Source organism: Rhinolophus hipposideros (assembly GCF_964194185.1).
Source record: "Rhinolophus hipposideros genome assembly, chromosome: 6".
NCBI lineage: Eukaryota > Metazoa > Chordata > Mammalia > Chiroptera > Rhinolophidae > Rhinolophus > Rhinolophus hipposideros.
In genome coordinates, this window is record NC_138052.1 from 54362330 (window position 1) to 54386429 (window position 24100).

General features: G+C 35.2%; 1 protein-coding gene across 9 annotated transcripts in view; it reads right to left on the minus strand.

Moving 5' to 3' along the window:
- Positions 1-24100, minus strand: part of ZNF385B (zinc finger protein 385B) — a 387935-nt gene that overhangs the window by 38048 nt on the left and 325787 nt on the right. For 5 of the 9 annotated variants that reach the window (XM_081052525.1, XM_081052524.1, XM_081052523.1 and 2 more), the window contains one exon: positions 16890-17000. In XM_081052525.1, the coding sequence (XP_080908651.1) occupies positions 16890-17000 (111 nt within the window). Of the gene's footprint in view, positions 1-16889; positions 17001-20784; positions 20824-24100 lie in introns of all 9 variants that reach the window. The other 4 variants (XM_081052526.1, XM_081052522.1, XM_081052527.1 and 1 more) reach the window with 1 other exon arrangement.

Consider the following 24100-nt stretch of genomic DNA (forward strand, 5'->3'; position numbering starts at 1 on the left):
ACGAGTCAGAAGTTAAGAATACAACAGTAGAAATGAAGAATGCACTAGAAGGAATCACCAGCAGACTAGATGAAGCTTAGGATCAAATGAGCGATTTGGAAGACAAGGTAGCAGAAAACATTGAATAGGAACAGATAAAATAATCTAATAAAATGAGGATAGTTTAAGAGACCTTTGGGACAACATCAAACATAACAACATTTGCATCATAGGGGTACCAGAAGGAGGAGAGAAAACAAGGGATTGAGAACCTATTGGAAGAAATAATGACTGGAAACTTTCCTAACCTGGCAAAGGAAATAGACAGACAAACCCAGGAAGCACAGAGAGTCCCAACTGAGATGAACTCAAGCAGGCCCACACCAAGGCACCTCATAATTAAAATGGCAATGGTTAAAGACAAAGAGGGAATCCTAAAAGCAGCTAGAAAAAGGCAACTAGTAACTTATAAGGGAGGTCCCATAAGATTGTAAGCTGATTTATCAACAGAAACTTTGCAGGCCTGAAGATACTAGCACAAAACATTCAATGTGATGAAAAGCAGGGACCTACAACCATTGGGTACTCTACACAGCGAGGCTATCATTTAAAAATAAAGGACAGATAAAGAGCATCCCAGATAACAACAAGCTATAAAGTTTATACTACCAAGCTAATATCACAAGGAATGTTAGAGGGTCTTCTTTAAGAAGAAGAAAAAAAAAGATTAAAATTATTGTAGGGAATATGTTAAGAAAATTTGCCTTCATTGGCTCATGTTAGATTTTTTTTTTCTTTTGTTTTGTTCCCTCACATGAGATACTGCATGTGAGGTGATGGTTAGCTTTTGGTTTGCTTTTTGCTCCCTCACATGAGAGATTGCATGTGAGGTGGTGGTTAGCTTAGGGTTAAGAAAATTCGCCCTTGTCTCATTCCTGGCAGGAGAGATATGGGATGATGTTGCTTTCTGTCTATTTCGCCCACATCATCAGATGAGATGAAGAAATAACTAAGTTATATCAGAATGACGTGACAGGCATGTTGCCAGGCTTTGGAAGGCCTTGGGCCGATGGTCCCAGGCTGAGAACAGTATTGTTTGTCTGAGTGAACTGGCCCTTAAGCCAGATAAGCAATATTTTTATCACAGTAACTGCCGAACCCTCCTGGAACTGGCAATTCCCTGAGGGGGAGACAGAAACACGGATCTGGGCTCTAAGATACTTCTAAATAGATATATCAGACAGACCTCATTTAGCAGTACAGGATTCTTTTTTGTTCATTGGTGATTTAAAATTTAGAACTTGGAACTTACAACAGCAACAGCAACAACGATAACAGCAGCAAAATTCTTGGGAACTTATTAACATTATATACAACATGAAGCTTGCAGTATTAGGAGACGCCCTAGCTTTCAGCTGCAAACCTGGTGAGGTGTGGCTGGTTCCCGACATCTCCAGTGTTGTTCCCAATGGTATGTTCACAGCTTGCAATATCAGGGGACGCCCTAATCTCCAGCCGCAGACCTAGTGAGATCTGATCGGTTTCCTGACCTCTCCAATGTTGTTTCCCCACGGTTTGGAGAGCTTTTGGCATATACTATTATTAGTTAATATCTTATAGACTTTATTACTGATTTGAATACTCCTTATTGATGTTATTTGTGTATTTAGCCAAGTGATTTTTGATCAATAGTAAATAGATGTTGGGATCTCTTAAACTTATATGTATGTACACTCCTTTCACATGACATTGCTATCAATATATATAGTTTAGTCTTAACTGACTTTATCTTCTGTCATTGCATATTCTTTTAATTGCCTTTGTCTTTTGCTATTGTATATTGCTAAATAAGTTGATTAGATATTGCTAAATAAATTAATTAGTCCCTCTCTAGCGTGTTTTCCCTTTTCTTTTCCCTGTTCATCATTACAATTATGAATAATAAAATGACAATAGCTACATATCTATCAATAATTACTTCCAAAGTTAATAGATTAAATGCTCCAATCAAAAGACATAGGAGGGCTGAATGGATAAGAAAACAAAATTCTTACATATATGCTGTCTACAAGAGACTCACTTCAGATTGAAAGACAAACAGTTGGAAAGTAAAGAGATGGAAAAAGTTATTTCATGAAAATGGAAACAAACAAACAAAAAAAGACTAAAAAAGCTGGAGTAATAAGACTTACACCAGACAAAATGGACTTTGGAAAGGCTATAACAAGAGACAAAGAAGGACCCACTTCTGGGTATTTATCCGAAGAAACCCAAAACTCTACTTCAAGGGGATGTGTGCAACCATATGTTCACTGCAGCATCATTCACTATGGTCAAGATGTGGAAGCAGCCTGGTTTCAATGGAAAAATGGATAAAGAGGAGGTGGTTCATATGTACAATGGGATATTGCTCGGCCAGGGAAGGGAATGGGTTCTTGCCATCTGTGGCAGCATGGATGGACCTGCGAGGAGTGCAGAGTGGAGTGTCAGACAGAGATAGACAGATGCAATGTAATTTCGCTTATATGTGGAATCTAAAAAACAAAACAAACAAACAAAACAGAAACAAACTCATAGGTACAGAAAACATTTTGATAATTGTCAGATGGGAGCGTGGGAGAAAAAAGGGCAAGGGATTAAGAAGTACAAATTGGTTGTTAAAAAGTTGTGGGGATGTAGGGCATAGCATAAGGAATATAGTCAATAATATTGTAATAACTACGTATGGTAGCAGATGTGTGTTAGATTTGTTGGAGTGATAGATGGGAGGGAGTTGGAGGCAGGGTGAAAAAGGTGAAGAGATTAAGAAGTACAAATTGGTAGTTATAAAATAGTCATGGGGATGTAAAGTACAGCCTAGGGAATATTGTTAATAATATGGTAATAAATGTACAGTGCCAGGTGGGTATTAGTCAGGGGTATCACTTCTTAAATTACATAAATGTCTAACCACTATGCTGTACACTTGAATTTAATATAAAATAACATTGAATTTTAAAACATATATAAAAATGCATTAATGTAATTAAAAAGGATTTAGCCTTCACTTTTTTCCTTTTTTGTGTGTACTATATTAAGTGGTATAGTAATACATTCAAATTTCAATAAAGAGTATCTGAGGTTTTTTTGGATATTATTATTATCCATGTAATTTCACAACTATTTCTCAAAATGAGTTTGTCCTATAGAGGGGATATTAAAAATGACCTATTCTTGGAGTCAGATATGTTAGGTATATCACTGATATAGTAATTCAATTATTATTTATGAGAGCTAAAATATACTTCTATGTGAAAGAAACACATTAAGAATAAAATCATATTCTTAGACCCCCAAAATCAAAACCTTAACAAAGTGATGTATTCTTATGAGTCTTTGTTCATCAGATCTGTTTTCTGAGTAGTGAATACAACATTTGCTGTCCATGTGCCTTAGAAGGCAGAACTAAAGTGAAGAAAAAAAGTACAAGGTTTTCTTTCCCTCCCTCCCTCCCTTCTTCCCTTCTTTCCTTCCTTCCTTCCATCCATTCTCCCTCCATTCCTCCTTTCCTTCTTCTTTTTTTCCCTAAGATTTAGGTAGGATTAAATACTAGTTACTAAAAACGACTAAATCCTGCAACATGTTACCGGTGGAGGCTGTGGACCGTTCACTCTGCGAGAAGGGAAGATTCAATCACCTTTACCATCACCTTAAAAGTTCATGGTTTCAGGTATGCAGATGGGCAAAATTTTGCATAATTTTAGGGGGTTCAGGGACACCCTCTACAACCTATCCTTCCTTAAGAATCCTATCTGTTTTAGCTCTAGTATTTTATAATTCTTTAATTCTCTCTCCCTCAAATCCTTATTATCCCTCAAGTTTCTTTCATAGTTTCACCTCCTCCGTGAACCTCTGAAAATACAGAGATAATATATGTGGCAATTATCTAGTATAGAGGCTTGCAGAAGAATGGGCATCCATCACATGCTACCTTTCTGCTCATGGTTATTCTAGCTCCTATGCTGTCTCCTTTCCTAAATTTATATTACCCTATAGTTAACAGTAAAGTACAGCAGTGTTTCTCAGTGTATTAGTTTTGTTTCCCAGATAGATAATCAGGACTACGATGGTAGGAAAATTGGCTTATTTTTCTTGAATCTTCCTTTCTTGGCAGGAACTATTTTGAAACACTTCTCCTGTCTCTGCTTCTTTACCCTCTTTGAAGAACTCACATTAACCAGAAACTCTGTTTTCCTACAAAGTTTTCCCAGCTTGAAATTTTAGAAATTGGCTATCGTGATACTTCCTCATATGCTAATCTCATCTCCTACTCTCAACCATGTATCATAAAGTTTCTTATGGCCAGTCAGATTTTCAGAGTTCGTGGTTTCAGGTATGCAACCACGACACACCATATCTAAAGTTTTCTGGCCTCCAGGGCCAATGCTGTCACTTCATTCAAAGAGCTGCTTAAGTGATGAAAGTGGCTAAAAGTTACCTCTTTTGCAGGATGTTCTGAACTATATTAAATCAGCCACTTGCTTGAAAGCAATGGAATAGAGAAGATTACTTTTTGTTGCATGCAGTTTTTTTTGGGCGGGGTTGTTTTCCTTTTGTCTTACATAAGTAATACCTTTTTTCTTGTTGTAAAGCTTTTGAAAATTATTCTCAATTGTCCACTGAAGCATACAGAATAAGACAAACTATGGGAAACTAAACATGTCCTAACTACAGCCTGAATATAAACTTTAAATCAGCAACTAATCATTTGGGAAATCCAGGTGTTCAGCCTAGAAAGTCTACCTGATTTCTAATTATGTTGAATAAGTTTTTAGCTGAAGATTCCCAAACCATAAAAATTGAGTGAAACATTATCTTATTGTTAAGGATTCCACTACCAAAATTAACTGAAGCAATCCATACCAAACAAAGAGGGAAAATGCACAAGCCTTCAGCAGTCTTCCCTTAACCCCCAAGTGGCAAGACCATTTTTAGATGACAAAAATCACCAACCAAATGACTTCAAAATCCTTTCAGGAATCCTTTACTTTACAAGAGTTACTAACACAGAAATTTTACACAGCTAAAAAAAAAAAAAAAAAAAAGGAGGACCCATAGTAATTTTTAAAAAGTGTTATTAATATTTAATCAGTAAAACACTATTGAATGGAAATGCATCAAAACTTGAAGTACCGTGTTTCCTCGAAAATAAGACCTAGTTGGACCATCTGCTCTAATGTGTCTTTTGGAGCAAAACTTAAGACTCATTCTTATTTTAGTATAATATAAGACCGAGTGTAATATAATATAATATAACATAACATAACATAACATAACATAACATAACATAACATAACATAACATAACATAACATAATATAATACATAATATAATACCTGGTCTTATATTGTATAATATATAATACATAATATAATACATAATATAATACCCGGTCTTATAAAAAAATTAATATAAGACCCGGTCTTATATTAATTTTTGCTCCAAAAGATGCATTAGAGCTGATGGTCCAGCTAGGTCTTATTATTGGGAGAACATGGTATTGGTGGTGGATCGTAGATAGTAGTTAATCGTTTTCTGTTGAGAACAGAGCCTGATATATTGGGATGGGTTTAGTTACTTTCCTTATATCATTCCTATTTTCTCTTCTTCACAACATCAGAGGCTGATCATCCTAACTTTGAATATTAGTGATCATTTAAAAAATAGCTAAGGTAACATGTCATGTGAGGCATCTACGTGTTTGAAGAAAAGCCAGAGAAATATTTAATTATGTTGCCCTTTTTCCCCATTAGTTAAATATAGGATCTGATGAGTCTTTATAAGCCATAATGTTCACTCTTTTAAAAGCTTCACTTTTGTCCTAGTCCTCTCTTACTTTCAGTGATGAATTTAAAATCAGTCCTAAGTTATCCAAATACCCATTTCAAATCAGGTAGTGCTGAGAAAGACTATGACATTTTTTTGTAATATTATAGTTCTACTCTGGAGGCAAGTTTTTTATTTTATTTTATTTTAATAAGTAACTAATATATGCCTCAGAAAAAGTGATTAAACTTTGTTAAGAGCTTTGTTAACAGCAGCTATTGAAGAAAACTTTTAGCACAGTATGTTCCTTCTCCCTGTAACCACACTATATTTCTGTCATATTGAAGCAAAAAATGTTCATCATTTTGTCAGCTCTGTCTACAAAGAAGGGAATTACCTTCCCAAGCTCCTGAGATTTATGCTTTTAATTACCTCCTATCTGCTTCACTACCCTCCAAACCTAAGAATCAATATAAATAGTCTTATTTATGGGAAAAATGTAAAATGTTTGACAAAAAGCAGGCTATCATTTTCTAGATTTCCATTTGATGCTATTGATTCCTTCTATCTTCAGTACCTTTTTTTCTTGACAGAATTAGCTAGTTTTTCAAAATTATAAAATTATTAATTTACCTAATAATCTGTACTGCTTAATAGCAGATAGAAACTTTATAACTAGCTTTTGAGTTCCAAACCCACCAATGAGATTATTACCACTGTGGTATCTCTTTATTTAATCATAAGCTAGAGAATTCAGTTTAACTGCGGTTTTCTCCAAACCCCTTTCATCACAAACTCACTTTTCAGTGAGGACCAATTTTCGTGGCTTATTTCATTTCTGAAGGGGAGGATACTATTAGCACAGGTGAAACCTGACAGGTCAGACACAAGTATTGTTAAAACTCTTCCTCTCACATTTTATCAGCACCAATTCTTTAAAAAAAGAAAACCCAACAAATTACACACACACACACAGTTATACATAATTGTGCATATGTAATTTATATAAGTACATAAATATATTATGAATCAATAGAGCTGCTGTTAAATGAGCTACCTATCTCGAGGGCTTCGGGAGAAATAGAGCAGATGTTTATGGGTGGCAAGCAGTGATTATATATGTATATGTGAGAGGAGGGAACACTTAATCTGTAGAATTAACATGTGTAGATATTTGATGAACATATCTGACAGTAGGGAGGGTCAAATATTGGAAATAAATGTTCAAAGTTTTCCTTGATGTATCAGTTATCAAACGCGATGTCTGAAAATTCAGAAAATAGAGAATAAATTCATTTTTAAAAACAGTATGTTAGTTTCAAATACTATTTTCAATATGTTCCCCACACCCAAAGGGGCGTGTCTCTGAATTTAACGCATTAATCCAGTTATTAACCTAAAAACATACTTAATAGAGACACTATGAATGTCCAAGAAAAGAGCTAGAGGAGGGGGGAAGAGAAGCTAGTGTAGAGAAGAAAGGAAGCAGCAATATCTGATTCAGTAGAGAGAATATGTTTTGACATGGAAAGAGAAACAGTGATAACTGTGAACAGAATGTCTAGAATTAAAAGCAAGTACTAGGCAACCAACAGCAAAATCCAGAATTCCTTAGAAGAATGTCAAATGGTGACAAATAAAAAGCTTGATCCTTCTGAAAATGCAAGCAGGTACCCTTGCAGCTGAGTGCCTCTCCTGCTTTTTGCAGCAAGGGACATCTTCAAATGTGGTGTCTAACAGTTCCTGTTTTCCCTGCCGCTCTGACTTCCCGCGGAAGGAAACACAGCTGCTGCAGGGACTCGTTGCCTCATGACAGCTGGTCAAGGGGTGGAGTTAGGCCTGGCGGCCAAAGGAGATGAAGGGTCAGCCAACAGCACGTGTAAAAGACGTTTATATGGGACCCAAAGTGGTGGCTTTCTCCCACATCTCGTAACTGCTGAGATCTCTGCTGGATGACCGAGAATGTAGGGCCTCTAGAAAAAATGGCACTAGAGCCTCTTAAATGGCAGATGGTGGATGGGGGCAGTTTATTTATGCCGGACAAAGAATTTGCAATGTATTGTATGGACTGCTTAAAGAAATCAGGAAGTGGGCATGAAGTTAAAACGGAGAGAGAAGAGAAGAGAAGAGAAGGGAAGGGAAGGGAAGGGAAGGGAAGGGAAGGGAAGGGAAGGGAAGGGAAGGGAAGGGAAGGGAAGGGAAGGGAAGGGAAGGGAAGGGAAGGGAAGGGAAGGGAAGGGAAGGGAAGGGAAGGGAAGGGAAGGGAAGGGAAGGGAAGGGAAGGGAAGGGAAGGGAAGGGAAGGGAAGGGAAGGGAAGGGAAGGGAAGGGAAGGGAAGGGAAGGGAAGGGAAGGGAAGGGAAGGGAAGGGAAGGGAAGGGAAGGGAAGGGAAGGGAAGGGAAGGGAAGGGAAGGGAAGGGAAGGGAAGGGAAGGGAAGGGAAGGGAAGGGAAGGGAAGGGAAGGGAAGGGAAGAGAAGATCTAAGAGGCATACTTATGTATGTCCTTATCCCAATGAAAACTGCTAAGATGATAAAGATGTAAAATGCAGAAGGAATGGCAGTGCAGACATATCAATTACGCACTAATGCAGTCATGTGGGAACTGAAGGTGATTGCTGAACAGTTGCACTTGTGAAATTTCAGAGAGATTTACAGTAAAGAATAGGAGAGTCAGATCACCTGTAGAAGTGTTCACACAAATGGTTGGTTCCCCTGCCATTTTAATTTCTAAGCAAACCTTTAGTTGCCTGTCCATGTGTACTTAATTAGTCTAACATAAATCAATAAAATGTCATAATGTCATCTCCTTATGTCTGGACACATGAGGAAACAGAACATAGCAAAAACAACAGTGAGCTAAAATGACAGCTAGAGATATTGGATAACCAGAAAACCAATACAAAGACAGAGAATACAACAAAATAAAAAAACCTAGAGGAACCATAAAGCAAGATAAAATTTTAAAAAATGTACATTGTAAGTGATTTGAAGTTTATGATCCTTTTTTAAAAATTGGATTTATTGGGGTGACAATGGTTAGTAAAATTACATGGGTTTCAAGTGTACAATTCTATGATAAATCATCTATATATCACATTGTGTAAGGTGGGAGAGGATGGTAGAAAAGGGTAAAGGAGGATCAAATATACGGTGATGGAAGGAGAGCTGACTCTGGGTAGTGAGCACACAATGTGAAGTTTATAATTCTATTCAAAAGGTAAAACTGTAAATTTGATTAGCCTTGTAGGGTCAGCAACCAGGGGCACTGCATATCATGCTTAATCAATTGTGGTATTAATGCTGAGTATCAAAATTTCAGGGTCAATTCCTGAATTAGAGTATAAAAAACTTGATTAAAAAGATCATTATGCTCATTTCGATGTACCTATGAAGCATAAAGGACAGTCATATATTAAGGGTATTTATGATTATCTGTTCTGCGATAATAAAAGAAGACCATCTCTATTTGTAAATATTTAAGAGAATCAAATTGGACTGATTTTGTGTAAGAATTTGTTTAAGGATCAGTTTCCTTTATCATTTTGCTACTATTCTCAAAGGAATTGAAATTAATATACTAATTAGAAATTTTTGGGTTCTGCCAACTTTCAACCTTGCCAAAAAGAGAAAGGGTAGCCTCAAAAATATTTTAAAAACCTATTAGCTCTGATTTCTAGTATTTTTGTATGAACACCAAAAGCCCAGTAATTTTGCGAGTTTTATTTAAAACCAGCTACAGAATGGTACAGGAGACCTATTTCCCTGGAAAGGCTTAATTAACTCTAGACCCATATTTCGTAGCTAAAGGGTAAAGATTCAGATTCAGGCTTATCAATTTATGACCATACTACAGTTGCACTACACTCATTCACCGGAATGAAAGGGGCTTTCAGGCTTAGGACAACCTCATTCAGGACTCAGCTTAAACCACATTAGAAAAAAAAAAAGGTGGCCAAGAAGAAACTAGGGATTCCGGTGCTGCACACATTTGTGCAAATGTGTGGGACTCAGTTGGAAAGACATTATTCCTGGACTGCAATGCCTGCCCCCTGGCAAAGTTAATGGTGTTAATTTGTAAAGGTTCATTTGGGAAATGTTGGTGATTAATGCTTGCTCATTTGCATCACACTGTATTGTGTAAATAAAGCTGTAGCTTTTTGCTTTCCAACAGTGGAGTTCTACTGAGATGATAAAAGCTGGACAAAGGGGGCTACTAAGGGACGCTTAAACTAGGTCACATTGAATTTTAATGCATGACACCTGCCCTGCTGTATTTTATATGGGTAATGGAGAACTGCAGAAAGCAGTCTGTTTACTGTGCAAATCTAAACCTGCCTTCCAGATTGTTCAATAACCGTATTTTCTACACTGAAGAATGAAGGCAATTCAGTCTCAGGATGATTGAGAAATGTTATTAAAGGAAATAAAGATGAGCACTTTCTTAATTTTTACATTAAAATGTAAATAGTATAATTATAAAATAATCTCTCCCCCAAATAAAAAACACTCAGTTTCAGAGCTATGTTATGCAGGTTCTGACACCATTACTAAACACGGAGAACATGTATATGTCACACCTGAATTTGCCATTCTGACTGTGGGGCTTTACTGCCCAGAGTCTAAGTATGACTCAGAAATTTAATTTCTTTCTCCCTTATCAACAGAGCTTTTGAGTGGTGACAAGGAAGCTGGTGATTACATGCTCATGTGTGTACATTAGTCCATCTCCTTGTTAGTAAATACAAAGAAAATTACTGACATAGAATGTAATTCAAGTCAACGATGAACCTGCTTCCAGAGCAATTCTGGGTGTTGAAAGAAGACTGCACTCCACCCTCAGCCAATGCACGACACAAACAAAAACAAAACTTGTAGTCATTCTTTTTTTTATTGTTTTGGTCTTAGCGGTTCCACCCGTAAGATGGAGGTGTTTCTTATATCCTGTCTTCACAAAAATGCCATAGGGATCATTTCATGAAACTGGAATGGTCCTCCTAAAGATCATGTAGTCCATTTTAAGTTAAATTATAGAAGAGGAAACTGAGGCCCACAGTGGTGAAGGGATTTATCAAGTTCAGAATTAGGATTTAAATCACATTCAAGGACTTAATCCATTGTTCTATATATATACCATGTGGCCTTTCTGTATATGGAATAATAAAAATACAGAGCAGAAAACCTGGAGCAGGTTCTGAGAGGATCTAATAAGGTTAATTCTTAGATGCTTTCATTCACACCATTGGCTAGTAAAAGTGCTTCTAGTCTCTGGAGCCTAGTACAGTGCTTGGCATAAAATAAAAGCTCAATAAATCCTAAGAAAACGAGTAAAGTCATTATGTCAGGCAACATAATATGATTGCAAGAGCTGTGGATTTAGAGGCAAAAGACTCAGATTTATATCCCAACTTGCATTTGTTGACTATGAAAAACTATGTAATTCCAAATGATCGGAAACAACCTAAGTGTTCACCAATAAGAAACTAGTTCAATAACCTATGGGACATCCACGCAGACTACTGACAGTATTAATTTTCTACTGCTGTTGCAGAAAATTATGACCAACTTAGTGGTTTAAAATAACACACGTTTAATTACATTACAATTCTGGAGTTGAGAAGTCCGACATGGCTTTCACTGGGCTAAAACCAAGGTGTTGGCAGAACTGCATTCTCTTTTGGAGGCTCTATGGGAAAATTAATGCCTTTGATTTTCCTGCTTCTAGTGGCAGGAAAATCGTTCCTTGCTTTGTGCCCCCTTTTTTCACCTTCAAAACCAACCATGGCCAGATGAGTTATTCTCACGTCACATCACTCTAACCTTCTCTTTTGCCTCCCTTTTCAACTTTTAAAGACTCTTGAGGCCAGAGAATAATCCAGGATAAAATATTTTAAGGTCAGCTGATTGCTACCCTTAATTCCATTTATTACCCTAACAGCCTCCTGCCATATAATATAATATAGTAAAATGTTCCAGAGATTAGGATGTAGACATCTTTGCCTAGCACATCTGTAAAAAAACTGAGGAAGCTCTCTAGGTTTCGATAGGGAAAATGCTCCAGTATATATTATGGTTATATAAAAAGTACAAGATAAAGGAAAGTGTAAATGGTACACTCCCTTTTATGTAGAAAAGGGAGGGAATAAGGATATATATTCATACTTGATTATATTTGCATAAACAAACCCAGGAAAGATACGTAAGAAATATTAAAGTGGTTACAGATAGACAGAAATAACATGGAGGATGGGTGGATGGACGATAGGATGGGACAAAATTTTTCAATGTATCTTTTAAAATTAATTTGCTTTTTGAACCATGTTTTATAATATAAATTCAAGGGATTCATAACTGCCCCTAAGCCTTTTTTATTCACTTGGTAATTAAAACCTTTTGTTTGGAAGAGCCTATGTATCATCAACCTTGTTACTTTTCTCTTATTAAATTAACTCTTCTAATAGACATATCCTACTTTGGCTGTACAAGTATACCAAGCAGTTCTGTAACATGACATTCATAGACGTCAAGAAAGTTTGCAACTTTTGCAAAATTTTTACAATTTCACTTGCAATCTATTTGCATTGTATTATGAAAAGTGTTCAACACCTAACTTCACTGTAGTGTGAATGCTAAAATTAAATATGGAATTTATCTTCAGGTGGACATTCATTTTGTAAGTAGTTAAGTAGTGAACATTTTTATTTTATATTCATAATGTTATAGATACTTTAATTTTCCTATGTGACTGTAGAAATTTAGATAATAACTATGTAAAACTGTTAAATATAATTGGATTTATATCGGTATTTACATTTTGCCTTTTCTTGGAAAAGTCCTTTAATTATTATACCTTAAATCTAGTAATAATATTGTAGTTTAATATATCTAGTAGTTACATCTCTGCCATTAATTAGTCTTCTACTTACAAAATATTTTATGGCTCCTGTCACACTGACTTTTTTTTAGTCAGGTTTACTGAGTTATACTTTAGGTATAGTAAAATTCCTTTTTAGGTATTGAGACCTATAAGTTTTGAAAAACAAAAACACTTGTGTAACTACCACAACAATAAAATACAGAATATTTCAAAAGTTCTTTCATGCCCTTTCGTAGTCAATTTTGTCACCTCACTCTCAGTCCCTGTTAGCTACCGATCTGATTTGTCCCTACACTTTTGTCTTTTGCAGAAAAGTGCAATCATACAGTAGTATATAGTCTGTGTGTCCAACTTCTTTCATTTAGCATACTGCCTCTGAGATTCATCCATGTTGTAGGATGTATGAGTACATCATTTTTTATTGCTGAGTAGTACTCACTGTATGACAATAGCAGTTTGTTTATCCATTCTACAGTTGACAGACACTTGGATTAATTCCAGTTTTGAGCAACTATGAATAAAACTACTATAAAAAAACACATATGTATGATCATAATTTCTCCTGGGTAAATACCTAGAAGTGGGATTGCTGGGTTGAATGGAAAATGTATCTACAATGTTATAAAATTTCTTATAAATAACTACCAAACTGTTTTCCAAAGTACCTGCACCATTTGGTATTTCTACCAACAATGGAGACTTCCAGCTGCTCATCATCTTTGCCACTTATATTATCAATTTGCTTAATTTTCATCTTTTTTTTTTTTTTTTTTTTTTTTTAAAGATTTTATTGGGGAAGGGGAACAGGAATTTATTGGGGAACAGTGTGTACTTCCATGACGTTTTTCCAAGTCAAGTTGTTGTCCTTTCAATCTTAGTTGTGGAGGGTGCTGTTCAGCTTAAAGGTGTTGTCCTTTCAGTCTTAGCTGTGGAGGGCGCAGCTCAGCTCCAGGTCCAGTTGCCATTGTTAGTTGCAAAGGGTGCTGCCCACCATCCCTTGGTGGGACTCGAGGAATTGAACTGGCAACCTTGTGGTTGAGAGCCCACTGGCCCATATGGGAATCGAACCGGCAGCCTTCGGAGTTAGGAGCACGGAGTTCCAACCGCATGAGCCACCGGGCCGACCCCTATTTTCATCATTTTAATAGGTATTGTTTTCCAATTGTGGTTTGTATTTCCCTCTGGCTAATGATGTTGAACACTGTTTTATGAGCTTATCTGTCATTCATATTCTTTGGTAAAGTGTGTGCTCAAATATCTTGCCCATTTATTATGTACTATTGAGTTGTAAGTTATTTAAATATTTTGTATGCAAGTAATGTGTTTTAAAAATATTTTCTCCCAGACTATAGCTTTTATTTTAATTTTCTCAACAGTGTAACAGTCAGGGTAGGCAAGGTTAAGGTGAAGTAATTCCCACATTGACTTACCGTGTTAACCCAAAAATAACACCTAGCTGGACAATCAGCTCTAACGCATCTTTTGGAGCAAAACTATAAGACCGGGTCTTACATTATATTATATAAGACCCGATATTATCTTTTATATTATATTATATTACATTATATTACAACCGGTATATTATATTATACCCTGTCTTATAGTAAAATAAGGCCAGGTCTTATATTAATTTTTGCTCCAAAGAAACATTAGAACTGATTGTCCGGCTAAGTCTTATTTCCGGGGAAACAGGGCTGCTTTGAAGGGTGGAGGCACTGGTATGGGTGCATAGCTTCCCAAGGGGAGTACTTGGAAAGTGACTGTAGTGATATTCAGCCATGAGGTATATAGCACTTTTTCTAGGATTAGTTCACAAACCTGATTGTCAGACTTTTATATTTCTCAATTTATTTAGGAACATTTTATTTATGTTTTTATTATTAGTTTTAGGTGTACAAAACAACATAATGATTAGATACCTACACACCTCACAAAGTGATAACCCCAACAAGTCTACTAACCATCTGACATCGTACATAGCTATCATAATACCATTGTCTATATTCCCTATGCTGAGCTTTACATAACATGACTATATATTTTTTTGAATTATAGTTGACATTCAGTATTATTTTATATTAGTTTCAGGTGTACACTGCAGTGATAAGGCATTTATATAATTTAAAAAGTGATCCCTCCTATAAGTCGAGTACCCATCTGAAACCATACATAGTTTTTGCAACATTACTGACTATATTTCCCATACATATTTCACATCCGAAGACTATTTTTGTGACTGTCATTTTGTACTTTACTTAGAAACATTTTAATTCTTGAATAAGAGTTGAGATTTTATCAAGTGCCAAGAAAATTCATTGGAATTTTCATTGAAATTGAATTAAATATATTTTTATACATCCTGAGAAACCTATCCCCTCCTTTTTTTAAAAAAATTATTTATTGGGGTGACAATTGTTAATGAAATTACATGATTTCAGGTGTACAATTCTGTATTACATCAACTATAAATCCCATTGTGTGTTCACCACCCAGAGTCAGTTCTCCTTCCATCACCATATATTTGATCCCCCTTACCCTCATCTCCCTCCCCCCATCCCCCTTACCCTCTGGTAACCACTAAACTATTGTCTGTGTCTATGAGTTTTTGTTTCTCATTTGTTTGTCTTGTTTTTGGATTATATACCACGTATCAGTGAAATCATAGGGTTCTCTGGTTTTTCTGTCTGACTTATTTCGCTTAGCATTATACTCTCAAGATCCATCCATGTTGTCACAAATGTTCCTATATCATCTTTCCTTAACGCCGAATAGTATTCCATTGTGTATATATACCACAACTTCTGGAGGTATCACACTGCCTGACTTTACCTTGTACTATAGGGCTACAATAATCAAAACAGCATGGTATTGGCAGAAAAACAGACACATAGACCAATGGAATAGAATTGAGAACCCAGAAATAAAACCACATAAATATGGACAGATAATTTTTGACAAAGAAGCTAAAAACATACAATGGAGGAAAGACAGCCTCTTCAATAAATGGTGCTGAGAGAATTGGATAGCCACGTGCAAAAGAATGAAACTGGACTGTTATCTGTCACCATGTACCAAAATTAATTCAAAATGGATCAAAGATTTAAGCATAAGACCTGACACAATAAACTGCATAGAAGAAAACATAGGTACTAAACTTATGGACCTTGGGTTCAAAGAGCATTTTATGAATTTGACTCCAAAGGCAATGGAAGTAAAAGCTAAAATAAACAAATGGGACTATATGAAACTTAAAAGTTTCTGCACAGCAAAAGAAACCATTGACAAAATAAAGAGGCAACCGACTGAATGGAAGAAGATTTTTGCAAACTATCCCCTCTTTTTAAATGACTATATTTATTAAGTTTCTCATGTTGAATTATTTAAATATCATTCAATGTTATCTGTAAACAAAAGTATTTATTATTTTAGTATTTACAATAAATATGACTCCTGTAACATACTCTTTGCAAAATGGCTTCTAGGGTGGAGTAACTCAGGAAATACCACATATTAATATGTAGTCTCCAGAGTCAGATTTGCATTGGTCATTGGCTTTACTTGGTAATTTGGTATTATAAACATTCTAATATTATTTATTTTGATTTCATGTCATTTTATTTCTACATTTTAAAAATCTACTTTCATAAAATATTAATTTGTACCCTTTATTTTTTCTTTCTTTCTTTCTTTTCCTTTTTTTGCAGGATGATTAGGCTGGCTAGATAAAATAATTTATAAACCTTTCCTAACACTTCTATGTTCTCGGAAAATATAAACTGTATAGTAAATTATTCTCTCGGGTATTTAATATGGTTTGACACACACTCATGAAATGTGACACTTGTTACCAAGAGTAATGCCAATAATTTTTTTCAGCATTCATTGCATTTTAATTTTTTTCATGCTTACACTGCATTTTAAACTTTAAAAAAATATTGTCTGCTATTTAAGTATTTTTCAAAAGTAAATATCACCGGTGGGATTAAGTGTAAAATGGTATACGTGAGACTGATTACAGAGAGGAAGCCTTGAGTTCTGATACTAGCCACTCTATTGCTCAAGTTTCTAGTGCTGAATCCAAATCCCTTGAAAACTGGCACACTGAAATACGTGGGCCACCAACACGGGTGGCTGCTAGGGAGTATGCAAATATGAAGAAATATGTATATTCAGAACAATCAGGTTTTCAACTCGACAGAATGTAGAGAGCAATGAAAAGGCGATACTCACATCTGAGTTAAAGCGAAGCTGACAGACATTACAAGAAATAACTTGTTTCTTCTTTGGGGGAATGGACACTCCAAATGTGTGGTTAATGACTGCTTTTTGCACAGGATCCATCTGAAGAACAAATGATAAAACAGTCAATTGATAACTTCAAAGGATAGACAACAGTGTGAGCAAATAAAAGTAGCTGCAATATTCCTTGAGGTTTTAACTTTTCATTCCCAAAGAAGGATAATAAAGAATCTCATTCAATTATAATGTATGGTTCTCCAGGAATTAAAAACAGAACCCCCAAACTTGGTTTGAAATCATAACACAAATCATAGGAGAACCCAACATCCCAAGAAATAATATATCTGTATAGGGAAGCTTGAAAAAATTTAGAAGAATCATAAAACAAGAAACTTAATCCCCAAAAGTCAAAGTTAAAATGAACTCATTAATGTTTTCCCTATATGCGACGATAAGACTTAGGATAGTCTGAAATGGCCTCAATGCCAATTATTACAGACAGATTTTGAATTTCTTAACTTTTGATTTATAGCAAAGTCATAAACAATAGGCTCATATCACACCACAGAAAACGTCGATCTTCATTTTAAAACAATTTATTACTTTTCATGTACTACAGATTAAAATTCATTCTACTGGAAATGCATGTCACAACTGTACACTCAAATGCTCATAACAGGTTTGTGAATATGCAACCCTGTTTTAAATATTTATCAAGTAAAGTTTTGATTTATAACTTGTGACTTTCCTCCCATTGGTTTGCATATACCATACATATTCAGAGATATATACAGTGATGAAAGTACTCAACCATAGAAAAAGTATGGCGCAAAGCCATGAAAATACTTGGGACAAGGAAAAAAACAAACAAACAGCACTATTTGCAGAAGCTATAAAAAGAGAGAGACAGGAGTGATTCTCTTGTGTACTCCAGATAATAATCTCTAGCATCAACATCAGACAACTGGCAGTTCAGAAAACAATACGGATGATGAACAAAGCATCACTTATAAACAGATGAAACATGAACAAGGACAGATCCTCTGATACCATCAACTAGGAAATCTCTTGAGATTAGAGTTTAGGATTGGATTAGTTGATGATATTTGGAAGAGAGGAGAAATGAAGACTATCCCTGGTCAGAAATACAAATCAACAGAGTGCAAAATTAGTTACTAGAAGACCTTAAATACATTAGAAAGCAGGGTAGATTACAGAATTTTTGAATAGTGAGGTAGCCTATTTTTTGCTACAAGTTTAAGAGAGGTAATAGGACTCTAAAAATAACACGTGATTTGGGACACAAAAAATTCAAAGAGGGAAGTTTTCTGGAGTCATAGAACAATTCTATAATCTGATTGTAGTGGTGGTTACACATATTTATACATGTGTTAAAATTCATAGAACTATACACATTCCCTAAAAGTCAATTTTATGTATGAAAATTTAAAAAGTAAAAGAGAAAAATATGTTACAAGTATTGTGCTTAACTATTAAATATAAAATAGAGTTAATGGAAAACCTGGGCATTTGTTTTGTTCAAGGTTATATTTAATTATGTTAAATTTTACTTAATGAGAATAAAAAGTAAACAACTCTCTACAGGCAGAGAAAATCTCAAAATGTCAGTGAATAAAACCCTATTTACTTGGTCAGTTTACTCACAAGTGCATACACTTAAGTCTCATTCACCCATTTGTAAGATAGGAAACTACTTTCTGATTGTTACAAGAGATGGCAAATCAATTTGGACAGGGAAATAAAATAGCCTATTTATATTGGGAGGATAAAAAAACTACACTGTTCTGAAAACTTAAAAAAACAGAGCATTTTACTGCGGTATTTTCTGTTCTCAGGATCTAAGAAATACATCTGGTGACGTGCAAACTACCTGGGATAAAACTGTATGAATAATTTCCCAAATACCAGTTTTTGCATACCACTGTCATTATTTTTGCCAATCCATATACTTTTGTGTTATTATTCAGTTAATATTTTTTCTTTAAATAAATTTGACTTTAAAAAATATAGCAATATTTATGAAATCAAAGTTTTAGTGTACATGCTCTCCTATGACTCATTTAAAAAATGTATTAAACATTAAAAATTAAAATTTTCATCATCTAAAATAAATGCACATGTCCTAATTGTTCCCATACCATAATATAGAAACATAGACAAAAGATACATCTACAAAAATCTAGTTCCAAATTTTCAGTAAACCAAGATATCTGTTGGCAGCTCCAACGTGACCCTTGAATATAAATGTTTTCTTTAAATTTTGGAAATTGTTGTCTGTGTCTATGAGTTTTTGTTTCTCATTTGTTTGTCTTGTTCTTTTTGGTTTATATACCACAATTTAGTGGTTACCAGAGGGTAAGGGGGTGGGGGGGTGGGTGATGAGGGTAAAGGGGATCAAATATATGGTGATGGAAGGAGAACTGACTCTGGGTGGTGAACACACAATGGGATTTATAGACGATGTAATACAGAATTGTACACCTGAAATCTATGTAAATTTACTAACAATTGTCACCCCAATAAATTTAATTAAAAAAAAATTTGGAAATTGTTAGCTACCTATATGGTTTTTTTAAATTCCTCCTGATAAAAATTTATTCTACTCAAATTTCACATCTGCACATCAGTCTTAATATATCCATTTGTATTCCCAAGGCTGAAACCTCTCTGTCCTTAAAGGTGAATTGCGGCTGAGCACTCCACATACAAAGGCAAGCGAGTTCCCAGCCATCTGGCTCCCTGAAAAGCAAATTAAGGAGGTTCTTTCAAGAAACTTAAACCATAATTGGCTTCTCTACTTTATGTACACAATCCTACTCATCCCCCCAAAATCAACTAAATAAACACAGCCCTTTTACACCATCCCTAGTCACCTGTCATTAACTCTTGCTGCCTGTCTATCCTTTGATGACTTACCACTAATCATATGAAAGTTTTACCCTCCGTGTTTCACACTCAGAGCAGATATTTTTCAATTTTCCAATTGATTCGCTCTTTTCTTAAAGGTAGTATTTCAGGAAAAGATCCTCTAGTTTTTCCCGTTTAAATCTCTTTTATTTTCCTCTGCCTGTTTATCATAGAATTCTGTAATTATATTTCTTATTCATCATTTAAGGAACATGATTTAGTGGAAAGAAAACTTTAAGTGGTGTAAAAAAGAATGTTCCACTTGTCAATTCATCTGATCCCTTGAAACAGACTGTCTCGATGATGTTTTGAGTAATTACTGTCTGACGCAATAATTACAAATACCTGAGTTATTTCAGTGGTATCCAGACTGGGAAGAACATAGAAAATGTTTTCAGCTCTCTCTCTCTCTTTTGTTTTTAAAGTATAAATGGTAAAATCCTGATTTTTTTCTTATTCTACCCATAATACTCTAAAAATTAGATGAAAATAATAACTAAATCAATGGTAATTATTTTATTCAATCACCAATTTCCAGGATGAATTAAAACATTCTCATAATCCTAAAACATGATCAATGCAGTCATTCAATTTAGTGTAGTCAAAGTTATATATCAACATCATAATGATTTCATATATAGAACACTCAGGAAAATTATTGGATGTATTTCAATTATACAACAATTAAATCCTATTTTTAAAATTTAATTGACATTTCATAGACATGATTATTAAAAATGAACAAGTGTTTTCAAATATCTTTATTAAAATGTTTATATCACCTTTAAATGAACAAATTCCTTGTTAAATACTCATTACATTAGCTCATGTTAGTTCACATTGCACAATAAAGCTGTGGATTAAAAATATTGAGATTCATTGGTAAATAATGTTGAAAAAGCTTTTATTTTAAGGGAACACACTCTACCATATAGCTTTAACTACTAATATTCCTTACCTGACAGAATTTATTGGTCCCAAATAAGCCTCTTCTTTTCTAAAAAAGTAAAAGTTAGAAGTAGTAATCTGGAATTTTGAGGCTAGCAAGCACATTTATATGAAAATTTTTAAAATCCCTTTTTTTTTTTTTTTTTTTGGCTCATCTCTGATTAAAAAGCCTGAAATGCTGACTAACGGAAAATCTGCAAGAGTGAACACTACCACTTTGTCTAATGAAAATCATGTAGAAATGAAAAGAAAAACCGGTTAGTGCAATTAACTGGTAGGTAATAAAAATGAAAGATGGGTTTGTGGCTGTTACCAGAAATCTAGGAGCTAATTGGAGGCTATGTGTGGACAAATTAATTATTACATTATTGTGCTTATAAAAGAAATTTGCAAAGCTGGCCTTATCACCCCTCCTATTATGTTTTCAAAATAAGAACACACAGGTTATCTTTGGTGTATTCACCAAGATTATGGAACCACACATCTGTGAGAATTTTTTCAAAGATCATTACTTTCACTGAGTACACCCAAAAGTAATTTACATCTGCACAGGGTAAGCAATTATATAAATATATGCAGCTGCAAATGAAACCTAGCCACAGGGAAAAGAAACACACTGCGGCACTTCACTGAAGGCAGGAAGCATACTAGGGGAGGGGGGAGAATCTAAGGGAGGGACTGCATGATCAAATGACAATTCCAGATGGTATTTTGATTCTAGAGAGCTTTGTTAGATGAAACTTTAGGCAAAGAAAATAGAATTACAAACTTTTCAACTATCTCAATAATTTTCAAGAGGCCTGAACTTGAACTTTCTTCTTCTAAGAGTCTGAAAATGATTTCACTTGCCGTCAAGTGGGACTGGTGATGAGAGTAAGCTGAACGCCACCCAATTAAAAAGCAAAAAAAGACAGCTCAATAATGATACAAGGCTTTCCTCCGTGCGGAGAAATGGCTGAATATTCTTGAAAATGGGAACATTTCATCTTAAACTTAGCCATCTACTTTAACCAATGTTCTAAAAAGCATTTGATAAGCATTTGTTATACAACATAATGAGCAATACTAGCTTTTCTACTAAACAGAAGAAGAAACCAGGTTTTGACTTGTAAAATGTGAAAATCAGTCAACCAACAAACATTTCTGGAGGGCTAATAACTTCCAGATGCTGTCCTAGATTAGACGGGGGTAGGATGAGTCAAACACAAGAGAAGCCCTAATTGTAAAAGTTAAAAAGTGAAAAAAGATGGTATAAGCTCTATTTAGTTGGAGGTTGGGAAAATAAGTGACCATTAAGCAAAAAAAAAAAAAGAAAGAAAAAAAAGAGAGGCATGAGAAGGCACACAGAGGTCTGTCTCCTCTGCCTCACCCTTAGTTTGAACTTTTTTCTCCCTTTTCTGATTTTCTCAACTTTAATCACCCAGGATCCTCCCTTTAACAGTAACATAAATGAGTTATCTTCCCAGGAACACTTGCCTTTTAATTCCTTTTCTAGCTGTATAATAATTAATAATAATAATAATATAATAAACATTATAATAACAGCAATTTAGATTTATAGAGCTCTTATTACTATGTGCCAGAAACTATACTAAGGGATTATCTTGTGTAGTTTCCACCATCACATGAGGCAGATTCCATAATTATCTTCCTTTGGCAAATGAGGAATCCAAGGCTTTGAGAGGTGTAATAACTGTCACCCTCAAGTTTTTAGGTCAGGCATCTCCCCCCACCCTGGTGCTGGCTAACGCAACACTGAGCAGGGATGATGGGTATTGTGCAGGCACTGCTAGAGGGGGTGAGGTTTCGGAAGAAAAGACAAGTGTTCCCAGACATTTTGCAGCCTGGAAAGCAGTTGCCTAGTCAAACTACACATAAAACCTACATGGTGCCTAAATAAAAGTTTCTTGGAGAAGTGAGTCTTGGTTTTACTCTTTTTGATCCATTTATGCCTTAATTAGAATAAGCTCATTTCTATTTGTGCAACTTCAGGAAAGCCATACATAAAAATTGAGGCTGACCTATCCTCTCTATCCTCTTCCCCATTGTAACTATTGGGCTTGTGTGCGCGCACACGCACACGCACACACACACACACAGAAATTTCTGGGAATACTTAGAGATCAACATAGCAGGTGACAGTCATCATTTGCACCTGTCCTTGATTTACTGCAAAGAGGACCTCAGCTACTAAACCCTTGTGATTTAGGGCTTATGGGAAGTTTGGCAAAGCATCAGTTTTTTTAACTGTGATATTATCCAATTATAGATATTATCAAATTGTAGTCATACAAAATGAATGACTATTTTTCATCTCTTCCTTTTCAATACTGAATTTATGGAAAAGAATACAGTGTTTCATTAGAACTTCGAATATTCATGAAGTGACACATTTGAAAGTGATAGGTACATCATCGAAGAGCAATGTTTCTCTGAAGTTATAATACCTCAAAGAAAGCTTTGCCTGTTATATTTAAACACTGACCACATTCCTTTACACTACTGTTTTACTTTGCTCAAATCCTTGAAAACTTAAATAGAAACAAAGCAGACACAACTACCACAAAGAGAAATTTCTCTTCTCAAAGATCATAAAATATAAACAACTGCATGTTGTTGCCAACATTAGCTCCACCACACAACTTTGTCCCGTTTTGGATATCAAATCAGAAGGCTCAGTAAAAGTAAACCCCGTGGAATGTTACACTGGGAATGGATACTACCATGAGGCCTGCACTTTCGTATCTGTAATGTGTAAAAGCTGTGACTTGCCATACTGACCTTGCTTCTCCTATCCAGAGCACCCCGACAGGGGTCCATCTGAATATCATTATTGTCATTGAAAGGAAGACAAATGGCATATCATTCTCTTCACAGACTGTTGGTGCAACCAAGAACCATATGTCTGGGAAGGTGCTTACTCCACAAGTCCCCAGCTCATTGCTAAAACCACACATTGGCTGTGCCTTGTAAAAAAAAAAAAAAATCAATTGTTGCTTTGTCTTATTGGGATACCATTACTCCATCAGCAAGTTAACCAGTCATTCAGAACTGGCATAAAAGCTAAAATAACACAACACATACTTAAGGAAATGATCATTCACATTACATCTAAGTCTCAGACCCAATAAAGCTATTATTATTATCACTTACTACTATTTTATCAAAATGTTGTAGGCCTTTAAGTATTTTGAGGCTGGCTGACAATGAGCCAATATCTGATTGCTGCAGAAGTTAAGTGGGATCTCAGAATCCCTTCCCAGAGCCTTCCTAGTGATGGTCAATATTCCCTTTAAAAAATATAAGTGGAATCGGCCCAGAGATTT